This window comes from Diprion similis, chromosome 10 (genome assembly GCF_021155765.1).
Source record: "Diprion similis isolate iyDipSimi1 chromosome 10, iyDipSimi1.1, whole genome shotgun sequence".
NCBI lineage: Eukaryota > Metazoa > Arthropoda > Insecta > Hymenoptera > Diprionidae > Diprion > Diprion similis.
The window spans coordinates 5,100,896-5,112,462 of record NC_060114.1 but is presented as its reverse complement, the minus strand read 5'-3'; the positions used below and the strand labels follow the sequence as shown (position 1 = coordinate 5,112,462).

General features: G+C 35.6%; 2 protein-coding genes across 3 annotated transcripts; one reads left to right on the top strand and one right to left on the bottom strand.

The window, feature by feature from the left end:
- The first annotated feature begins 18 nt into the window (after nucleotides 1-18).
- On the top strand, nucleotides 19-5,867 carry LOC124411125. 2 transcript variants are annotated; one of them, XM_046890040.1, is made up of 7 exons: nucleotides 19-280; nucleotides 419-637; nucleotides 736-1,188; nucleotides 1,263-1,396; nucleotides 2,091-2,292; nucleotides 2,376-2,528; nucleotides 5,814-5,867. In XM_046890040.1, the coding sequence occupies exons 1-7, from the start codon at nucleotides 173-175 to the stop codon at nucleotides 5,823-5,825; spliced, it is 1,281 nt and encodes a 426-aa protein (XP_046745996.1). In that variant the 5' UTR covers nucleotides 19-172; the 3' UTR covers nucleotides 5,826-5,867. The 2 variants fall into 2 exon arrangements, with proteins under 2 accessions (XP_046745996.1, XP_046745995.1); XM_046890039.1 differs by lacking the exon at nucleotides 5,814-5,867 and having other exon boundaries at nucleotides 2,376-2,833.
- Nucleotides 2,991-11,461, bottom strand: LOC124411124. Its single transcript, XM_046890038.1, has 13 exons — nucleotides 11,270-11,461; nucleotides 10,572-10,784; nucleotides 10,056-10,241; nucleotides 9,797-9,970; nucleotides 9,516-9,640; nucleotides 8,782-9,284; nucleotides 8,384-8,586; nucleotides 7,696-7,897; nucleotides 6,971-7,174; nucleotides 6,524-6,607; nucleotides 5,670-5,975; nucleotides 4,568-4,925; nucleotides 2,991-3,763 (listed from the first exon to the last, which is right to left on the bottom strand). Exons 1-12 carry the CDS (start codon nucleotides 11,321-11,323, stop codon nucleotides 4,594-4,596), a joined length of 2,586 nt encoding a protein of 861 aa, XP_046745994.1. The 5' UTR covers nucleotides 11,324-11,461; the 3' UTR covers nucleotides 2,991-3,763; nucleotides 4,568-4,593.
- Between the last annotated feature and the right edge of the window lie 106 nt (nucleotides 11,462-11,567).

The following is an 11,567-nucleotide window of genomic DNA, read 5'->3' as shown; positions in this document are numbered from 1 at the left end:
ACATAGTTAACGTTTTTCCCGCCTAGGGGCACTGCAATACACTATGTGGCCACAGTAGTTGACCAGCAGGAAAACGTAGTGGAGGTGACGAGAGTTTGGTAAACATTTATCGTACATATTTCCACTTTTATATGCGTTTAAATTTGAGAGTTTTTCATATTGGCTACCGAGAATGACGCGAAAATGTTTCGTCCGCGGATGCTCGAGTGGCTACGCATCTGAAAACAGGGAGAGCACTTCTAGAGGAAAAAGGAGAAGAACTTTGTTTAGTACACCACGGGTACGCGATCCCTTTTTTGCTTGAGTAACGTATAAATTACGGACTGTTAAAATATTTTGGTAAAGATATATTTATTTTCCAAAAACATTAGGAACTCATCACTCTCTCTAACGAAAAATATGTATTTCTATATGGCAGTGCGAAGAACTGCGGAACAAGTGGAATGCCGCCTTGGCTCGGGACGACCGAACGTTATCTGTAAATGACTCGGTCTGCGAACTTCACTTCCATGATAGCGATGTTGAAAAGTGTTACCAAACTAAGATGCCTGACGGAACTATCCACAGGATAGAACGCGGTAGATACAAATTGAAACTTGGCGCTATACCGTCTGCTTCTGTAATCAAACGTTCAGAGGTATAGTACCTAAATTTGTTTCAACGGATAGATTAAAAAATTTTTATATACTCTTGATTTTCTTTCTAGTATATACATATATATTCATAAATATTTAGGATATGGAGAATAGAGCTACAAGTGTGGAGAAGCACATTTTAAACGGGAAAAATGATACAAATTTGTCGCTAATAGAAATAACGAAAGTTGAAACTGAGCATACTTGCTTGACTAGTTTTAATGAAAATATTACGGAAGACGATTGGATGAATCAACAAGTACAATCTGGTGACGAAAACATAGTTGAGGAATTTAGCAAGGCCCACAAAAGCCTCATAACAAGGACTAAGGAAGAGTTACCTCAAGAAACGTTGGAGAGTAGTACTGAAATATGCCAAGAAGATTCGAGTTTACTGTACAGCACGGAAAGACTGAAATTTGACTTGGATAAATTTCGCCTACCTAAGGGGTGGGCATATATATTTATTGGCGAAGGAGTTCACTTATCTCACTTATCGCTAACCGGCCAACCAAATTTGAATCTCCTGATTGATGGGAACATGGAAATGAAAGTAAAAATATGCCAATTTTTTCTATAAATGTAAATCATTCAAGTTCACTCAATAATTTGCGTTTTTTCTTTCAGATTTCGACAGGCGATAACAAAGCGACTTTGCAATATCCAGAGGAGTTAAAATCCTTTCAAGATTTTCTATCCAACTTAAAAACGCTGGAGATACTCGCTAACTCGCCGTGTCAAGGAACTGGATTTGACAATTCGTATGAGAAATATTTCCATGTTTGATGTAACTTGTTGTGTAATCATATTTCTGACAATGTCTCAAATTTAAGGAGATATATCCGAGTAGATGGCTGAAAAAATGGGTGAATCTCGATAATTTATAGTCCAACAACCGAATATTCAATTCGACTGGAATGCGACTAATTTAAAACTGTAGTTTGCGCTTCATTTCAATATTTCTTTCATTAAAATCCATTAATAGAAAGCATTGTTATTGATATAATGTAATTCTGCACGATGCTACGTTTTGCTTCACCCACGATATCTCAAAAACTGTTAAACCGATTTGCTTTAAATTTGGAGAGGGCATTCTTGAATACTGTTCTCTTCGCAGCGATCCACAGCCAATTTGTTTTGTTAACTTCTAACAAAAATTTGATTTCTTGGCTAAAATTTAAAATTTTTTTCAATTTGGCACCAAAATGATATATTAGCTATAGCAAAAGCGAAATTGTAGCAAAGAAGATCAACTGTTTGTTATTGTCAATAATAATGCTTCTTATTAATTATCGCTGATGAACGAAATTCCTAAGTGAAGCTCGATCTCCATACTTTTTATGAAAAAAGCTTCAATCGATTCAAATCATTGATAGTCAGAATATTAATTCCAAGAATTCATCCACTTATCAGCCGCCTGCTTACATGCACTCTTTTAATGAATATATTTTGTAGGAGAGCGGAGCTATGTACCGGATTTTGTACCAAAAAGTTGTTGTCAAGGCGATATTGTTTTAAAAGGTGTTCCGCTTGTCGACTTCTGAGAAACCAGAAACTTAGTCAGGAAAGGTCGAAGCGCTTGAATAATAATAAACAAGAGAAGAGGGCTAACTTATTGAAATCTTTCAGACGTAAAAACGCACGTTTGCAGGCAAAGGTACGTATTTTTAACAATTGCGCGACTTATAACGTCTAAAATATACCTCAACACGTTACTCACATTATGGTAATTATTTCAAGGTGGTCAAATTGAAGAAAATTATTGAGATGGCTATGAAAAGAATCGCACTCCTCAATACCACGATTATAAAGAGAAAAATTGGCGGATTGAACGCTTCGCAAGAAATTGCACGAACATGTTTAATTGAGAAAAAATTTTTAAAAAATTGTAATGTAAGTTGTAAGTAACTCAGGGATTAGTTACAAACGAAATACTTTTGTTACATATAAATGTACCTTTTGGCTTACCATCAGAACATAACGCAAAGTCATTAAGATGTGACTATTTCGAATTGATTAAAAAAAATATAATTTTCGGAAAAACAATAATCGCTCAGAGTGAAAAATATTTGTAACGAATAGAAATAGAAAATAAGCCGTACCGCAAGGTGCGATTGTAAAACGGCAATCTGTTTATTTTTATATATCAATGCCATAAAAAAAACAAATACACTTTTAGTGTCAACATGCCAAGCTAAGTAGCCACAATATTCTAATACATAATGAACTCATTATTAATCAGTTTCATCAGTTATTGGAACGCAACCGAACTTAGAGTTATTTTCGACTACTAACTACACAAAAGTAATATGCAAAAAAAGAAAAAAAAACAACTGTCAAAATTGGCGTAACAACATGGACGGATCGACAGCTTTCAGCTGACTCAACTCTTGCGTTTAGCCTTCTCGCGCAACACTGTTGAATAATGGAAATGAAAAATTTATCATCATTTGACGCTCGATGTAGTTGCCGAGTTGAAATTTCGAAATATTATGTGAAATAAGCATTTCACAGTGGAAATTTGGATTCTTTTTTTCTAGCGTACATGATATAGGTAAATGCATCCTTTAAAGCTATCATCTAACATCTTGGAAAAAGTATCTTCAGAGATAATTCATTCGTTCAAACATTCTTTCCTTGAGTGTGAAAATATTTTTCGTTTTATTTCCGAGCAGACTGCTGAAAAAGTTGATCAATTTTGGGAATTTACATCTTGAGAAGCGATTTTGCAATTCAATTGGGGTTTAATTTATTCTAATGTATGTAGATCAACTTCCATTTAAATACTTTTCTTATTAGAATCGATGAAAAGTAAGCATTTTTACTAACAATAACGTTAACCATTTCACGGTTTGCACGATATCTCGAAGACGGCTCAACCGATTTACTTCGAATTCGTAGACACTAATCGTAGATAGTTTATTTTCTCTGCCAGGACCTCAATGTTTGTCAATAACAATACTTCCTATCAGTTAATTCTAATGAAAAAAATATGCAAACGAAGCTCAATCTACACACTTTTGAATAAAACAAACCCCGATCGAACTAAACAATTGCTTGTCGAGATATAAATTATCAAAATTCACTCATTTTTTAGTTCAGCCATCTACTCGGATATTATACCCGTGCTTAAGGTGCATATAAAGACCCGTTGTACACCTCGAAAACGCGGGCATGCAAAACTCCTATACCGCTCAAGCGATCAGAGTGAAACTTGGGCAGTTGATGCCTTATTTTGGCAAAAAGTGGAGCGTCTTTATACTTTTTCAAAATTTTGAAAGAAATTTTACAGATTGGTTACCACTCACAAAAATTGGCCAAATTTTCACAGTTGCACTGAATGGATCGTAGTATTCGGTATGATGCCACTCGGCGGTGATGAAACACACATTTTGAGCCCAGTCCCATGAGATTTGATGGTGAAATGACGAAATGGCAGCTGATCTGGTTTTCGATTACGAACTACACCGAAATCTCATTTTGGCGACATTTGTTACCGATATTAGGCGCATGCCGGTAATGTATGCGCGTAATGTCGGTAAGAAATTACCGGCATGCATGAAAGGTCGGTAACAAATGTCGCCAAAATGAGATTTCGGTCTCCTTCGTAATCGAAAACCAGATTAGCTGCCATTTCGTCAATTCACCATCAAATCTCATGGGACTGGGCTCAAAATGTGTGTTTCATCACTGCCGATTGGCATCATACCGAATAGTTCGATCAATTCAGTGTAACTGTGAAAATTTGGCCAATTTCTGTGGGTGGTAACTAATCTGTAAATTTTTTTTCAAAATATTGAAAAAGTAAAAAGACGCTCCACTTTTTGCCTAAATAAGGCATTAACTGCCCAAGTTTCACTCTGATCGCTTGAGCGGTATAGGAGTTTTGCATCCCCGCGTTTTCGAGGTGTACAACGGGTCTTTATATGCACCTTAATAACAGTAATAACGGTGATAACTAATCCGCAGAGATTTTTTGGTGAAGCAAAACTTGAATTTTCTTATCCAGTCTTTTCAGATCTGCTATTCTTTCCGGGGTATCGATCGCCGAGGGCGCGTCTCCGCCTCCGATCGTTGAACACTGGTCGATTCTGTCTGCAGCCATAGATTCACCCAAGTTTGTTAGGCTCGCATCTCTCTCCACGTTAATTATACTCTCGGTAATATCTCGCGAAGCCTTTACCTCAGGCAGCGAAGTGTCTTTTGTACTCTGAACTTTTCCTGGGGTGCAAGAAATTGATAACGTCGAGCTTAGAGTGTCCGAGAGACACGTTATCTTGTCCAATATTCCTGGTGATCAAAAAACAGACACGAAATGTTACCTTGGGTCAATTTTTTTTTTCTTTGCTTTCATTAAAAAAGGTTTTCATGAAGAATTTCAGGTACTTCAAACCTCGAAAACTGCACGCATGATCAGGTTCCAACTTGAGAATAAATTGAATAAAAACTGCATAGGAACAAACACTGCTGGAATAATTGATTTTTAGAAAAAAAAAAGAGTTTGAAAAACTATGAAAAAATACTGTTAAACTATGAAAAGTGAATTTATTTAATAATATTCTAATTTTACCCCAATTTATGGACACTTTGGTAGAGTTTTCTGTAGTTTTCAACTAAGATTATTACCGTAATTCGCATTTGAATTGAAATGAAATAAGTGATGAAGTTCAGTAAAATCAAGAAATAACAAAATATTTTAGAAGAATAAGATTTTAAGGAACCAGTGAAGAAACTAAAACTGAGGAGGATTAAATCCCTTGTGTTGAGAAAAAGTTGACTGAATATATTCAAAGTGTACAGAACTCATTCAAAATGGTGCTACGCAAGAAATCAGAGACTGAAATTGAAGAAATGTTCTCTCATCTCGCTCCATCTGTCTGTTCATCGTATAAACTAATAATAATAAGAGTTCTCGCTAAATTTCGTGCAATGGCTTTTGAAGTAGCGGAATGTTGATAAATTTTAAACAAGCAAACCAGTCAGAATGTGCTGAAAAATGATTAGGCTGGAATAACATTCAAATTTCTAACTTACCAGTCAAGTCGAGAGTCTCTGAATTCATATCAATGTCTTGTTTTACGTCAAAACTGTCCCTGCTGAACAGGTGCTGCCTGACGATGGATAAATTTCTAGTTCTCGATTGGTTGTTAGTTTGAAAAGTTTCGTCCAGGTTTATAGATATTTCCTTGACATCGGCTTTCGGCGTTTTGTACATGATCGATCTCTCAGTTCGCATTGTTCTGCCGCGTTTTATATATGGAATCAAACGCGACTGATTAGTCGGAGTCCTTGGCGAACTGTTCGCCGGTTGTATGGACAGTGGCTGCTTGTTGCTGTTGACTGATGAAAAAAACGAGGACAATAATGATGTTGAGAAGGCTGGTTGACCAAACATCGATACTCCTTATTTTTTTTATTGCAAGATAGTTGAACATTAGGTATTTCTAAGAGTATTATATCCGTAAGCTGCGAAGATCTCTTTGAAAAGACGAGAATAGAAAACACTGGAATCTTAAATAAATGCTTGGATATCGATGCTTTGTTTTGAATCGCCTGAAAATTGTTGAAACTCTACTAAGTTCGTTCGATTTTACTCTTTGATCAATTTAATGAAAATTATCAACTTCTGGCCAACCAATCACCCTGAATTACAACCGATAAACGTTAAATAATTATAAGATCAGGAAAGCCAAAAAAACAAAATAAATAAACAGAACATTCAAAACGTTATTCTTACTGAATATTTTTGATCAAAACAATTCATGTTTGCAATCTGTGTTCAGCATTGAAGTGTTTTCCTTTACTCTTTTTTTTTCACCTTTTAATTTTCAATTACTAAACAGGCAGGCTAGTTTAGTTATGAGTATGAATAAATGTATTATAAATACCTGTATATGGTGTTCTGATGTACGTAAAGGTTCGTTCATTTCTGGTAAATCCGTAAATATCCGCAGAAAATGTGAGACCTGGATCTAAACAATAAAAAAACTAATTTAAATACACATATGCATTGTGCGGTTTCAATTCGCAACGTTAAATTAACAATGAATTCTTAAGAAAATGTGTTACTTTGCTAATTTAATCTTGTCTGCAATTTACTAAACAATAAGAAGATTATAAGAAACTCAAATTTCGTGATCTCAACTGCTTCAAAGTCGATTTTTGATTGAATATTTTGTTACGTAAACATTACTGATTCAGTAATAAATTGATAAGCTGTCTATAACTTAGTTTTTTTTCCCATTTGTTCACAGTCAATCGGCAATATTAATAGTAATTCTGAGAAGAGGATAGAATTAAGACTTTCTTTATGGTAATTACGATGCTTTATTTACCATGCAATGTATCGCCTTGACCCATGCTTGCCTTTCCGTAACTTGTGTGCATTGAGGTCGAACTGTTTATCAAAGTGACCAACGCAGGCTGCAGGCGTTTAATAACATTAAGAATTAGCTCGCACCTTTTTATGACTCGCAACTGCTGCGGTTCTGTCGCGCTATCGAGGAGTATTTTTGACGCCATTCCAGCTTCGTAAATTGCTGAAAGTTATTTACAATTAGCAAAAAGAAATGGAAAGTAGTTGGTTTTTAAACTTTGTAAAACGCACATGAATATAATTCAGCCAAATAGGTATTCAAAAGATTCTTCGACAGTTTTATACGAATTTTAAAGACACATACTGTAAAAATGTTGATCGAATGAGAAAAAAAAAAATTTATTACGATTATTCAAAATCTCACACCGAAATGAAATTCACTGTTTCAATATTGTAAAAAGAACAATTAAAGTACCTAATTAAACAAACCAAGACTCATTAGATTTTTCATTCATTCCTTTCCTCTAATTTCTACAATAATTTTTTTCTTTCATTCAAATGGATTTCTTCAACTTTTTTCCATTTTTCAGACAAGAATACTTCAGTTTTTCTATTTACAGCACAAGATTGAGAACAAAAAAGTTGTAAACCTAAACTAAAATAAAATCTTTTCAATTGTCGCAATTGATCAAAGAAATTATCAAGCTTTCAATCAACTCTATGCCTTTCGAAGATATTTTTTACCAGCTTTCAGTTCTTGTATCATCATAATCGTCGGCCTTTCGATTTGATCTCTCCCAATGTCTTCGACTGTTGCAGATATTTGGCTGGATAGTGACAAAGCCTTTTGCACGACTCCTTGAACCTGGGCTTGGGTCACACCTTCTCTGTTATCAAGGTATTCGGACATCGTCATCACTCGCTGTTGTATATCATCCAGAATTACCTATCGATTTCAATTAATCAAAGTTGTTACACTATGGTTGTAATAACTTATTTAAATATTTATTAAGCCAGAACAGGATCAAAGATTATTCTTCAAGATTCGAGACTACATTTACCGTTCATTAGTTTCATTTCAAAAGGGTTCTACAGAACTCAGATTCTCAAATTTCCTAATGTTTTTCAAGATTTCAAAGCTCAGGAAAATTCCTCAAGCAAGTCTGGACTTTTCAGGCTGTGTAGATGTCATTATCAACTTTGTAAATAAATATTTATAATCAAGCGATCGCAGCAAGTCAAATAAGAATTTTAAAAACATTCAAGCCACTGATAAAAATTGTGAAGAACTAGTTTAAACTATTACTAATAGCTGGAAAATTTAGAAATCACATTAAACACTTTACATTGCAGAATTTCCAGGAACAACTGCAAATATTTGCTGAAATTTCCTGACATTTTCTAAACTATTATTCAAGCTCTACGTATTTACCTGACAATATGCACCAGAGTCAATGATGACGTTGACCAGTTTGTGCAATTTGTTCATTTCCAACTGCCACTGTCCGGTCAACAATTTAACGGTGGCGCGCATTTCCTTGTTGTCAGGATGCAGATAAAAGGCGGTCGTTGCGGGAACAAGTTCGGGCTCCAGAGATTCCAGACTAGCTAAGCAAGTTCGTATTTTCGATACTCCTGTAAAAAAAATAGCAACTGTATTTTTTGAGATCAATTCAAACTTTGCACAATTTGCAGCTGACGTAAATTGAATTTAAGACATTTGATGCACAGATTTTATCAAATCTTGAAAGATTTTTATTATTTTACAAATTTAACCCTTTAAAAATTAAATAACAAATTTAATCCACTAATGTTCTACTGATTACTTACTGTTCAAGTCCTTGCAGCAAGCGATTGCGAACATTCCGATCTGCATAGCTTTGTCAGTTATTTGGTCGAACTCCTCGATCGCAGTGCTCAGGTCGCTTCTGCTGCGCTCTCGCGCTGCCAAAGAATTCCCGCAAGTTTTAATGAGCTTCCTGAGAGCACCACAAGGGTCGCTGAACACTTCCATGACCAGAGTCAGCACCGATACGTTTACTTTTTGCTCAAGCCTGTACAGAGCATCGTTCAAAGTGTTCATGTACAGGTTGTTTATACTGGGATCAGGCTTCTCGGAGGTCAGTTGCGACTTCAGGCTCTCGTACTCGGTGATTATTGACTGGGAAACTCCGGTAATCGCGTTGAAGTTGTAAGGATGACAGACTTGCGCTATCGCCATTGCGTGGGCAAAGACGTCCTCAATTGCGAACCACAAACTCTCGCAATCTCGGATTTGTTCCTCCCCAGTTTTTGTTGAGATTTCAGCCAAAATGTCTAGTGCCAGATCCATTCTAAAAAAAACATGACAAACCGCTTGTTACAATTGAACAATCCTGAAATTGCCAAAGACACGAGTCGGGTGAGTAGAACATTTCTACAATTTGCTAGTTCTATCGCAGATTGTCTATCACTTGTCTTGTGACGTTAAGAACTCTTTATAATTCTACCAGATTTTAAAATCTGTAATATTTACACTGAAAAAAAAATAGATACATAAGCTGGCTGACTCGTTGAATTTCTACCTGTAAACAAAGTGGTTTTCTTTTTCGAAATTTTCCTCTTCGACTGTTGGATTAGGAGCATCAAGAACGTCTACGAGCATTTTAAAGCACCAACTCATTCTGTCACAGGCGTACTTCTTGCAACTCTGTTATAATATCAAATTTTCATTCTTATTAAGATCAGACATCATGTTGAACTTTGCAAATTCAACGCATGTTTTTAAGGAGCTTTACAATTTAATGAAAATTATCCTCAAAGTCTAAACTTTCTATGCGGATGAAGTATAGGGATTGTTTCTCACGTAAATTGGACTGTTGAGTTGGTGCTGTTCCTGGATAAGTAGAAAGAGTACGTTGAGAGCTGCGCAAAGCTGGCTTGAATACAGAGCAACCTTTTCTGATAGTAGATTCGAAGCCAAGCTTTTCCTGTACTTCTGGAGGGGGCCAAAAACTTCCACAATTGAGGCTCCCAATTCCTATAGAAGGAACAGTAAAAAAATACAGAAGCCATTGCTGCCTTACGCGACAGGAGTTTACAGTTACTTTAAAGCCTAAACTGACCTTGATGTTTTGAAAATCTTCAATCTCTTGTTCAGCTCCCATGTCCTTAACATAGTCCCAAGAATCCTGGAGACTTTGTTTCAACGGAAGGCATTCCAATTTCTCCAGAGCTTCCAAAGCGCTTGTAAATTTGTCGAGGATATCAGAAACTAGATCTTGGCTGTCCACTTTGTGCAATTGCATCACCTGTAATTAGATTTATATTGCAAGGTTGAAACTCACATAATAGCACACGAATGAATAAAAAATGGAATTGAAATTTGTAACAAAATGACTATTTCGTAATTGGAAAATGATTTTTAAAGAGTTATTGAGTTTTCAAAGTATGAGTAAATTTTACTTTAGATTATATGATTCAAATAAATTCAAATAATCCTAGCCGCAGAAGAAAACATTTTTCTTTCTAAAAATGCATCATTACAAATCGTGTTGAGAATATGTATACATATTAAGCAATATATGAGAGAAGAATGAAAAGTCAGGAATCCAGATAAAATGATTTCCAAAAATACTGACCAAGTCATTGTTTTTGTTAGTAGAACAAAATTGTTCGATCAACGCAACGATTTTGTTCTTCATTTCTTCAGAGTCGCAGCAATTGTTATTTGATAATAATTTCTCAAGCTCGTCTGCTAAAATGCGCAATTCCTCAGAAAGCGACGACGAATCCATCGCAGCATCAGGCATTCCAGGGTTTTTTGTTGACAATAATCCTCTTAATCGTTGAACCTGGTGAGTTACATTTTGGATTACTTTTCAAAACCATTCGGATTGTCTGCCATTTTTCACGAAAATTTGAAACAACCTACCATTGAAACTTATTGTTGATGATCGCACCTTTAGTGCAATTAAAAATTTTAAATCCCAATTTTCACAAAAGGCTGTCCACCTTTTGCAAAGCTTATTTGCTTACTATATATTTGCCATGTGATAAATAATTTATTGATGGAATCACCAAGGTGTCAAGTTCACAATCAGTGGGATTTAAAAGCGTGATGCCTAAGTTGTTTGGTTTACATATTCTGATGATGATGCAGACGATGATCTATGAGGCATTTTTTGGCGAGCCACTGATTGGGTACCAAAATAAACCAAAGTATGTTTATGTCACACACGATATTGTTCTGGTACACTTTGATTGCTATACCAGTGGCTCGCCAAAAAATGCCTATAGCCAAATAATTAGGTGTTAGAAGAATAAAGTTTTAGGGTACCTGAGCCTCGATGGGTTCTAATATCCTACGCATGCCAATAGTTTTCAACAGCATTTTTCCGACTAAAATTCTCCGTCCAAATCAGTCTCTGGAAAATTCGTGACACATAAGTTTACTCTGTTTTGAAATATGAATGAACCAACTGTTTGTAAACAAGATGAACATAGTAGATATCCAGTATCCAATCACAATACATCAAAACTCAAACTAGCAGGGCTAGCAGGTAAGATAATGGTTGCGTTCCGAAATTAGCTTCCAGTGCTATCGGCAATCTTTTATCTCTTTTGCGCTGCCGAGT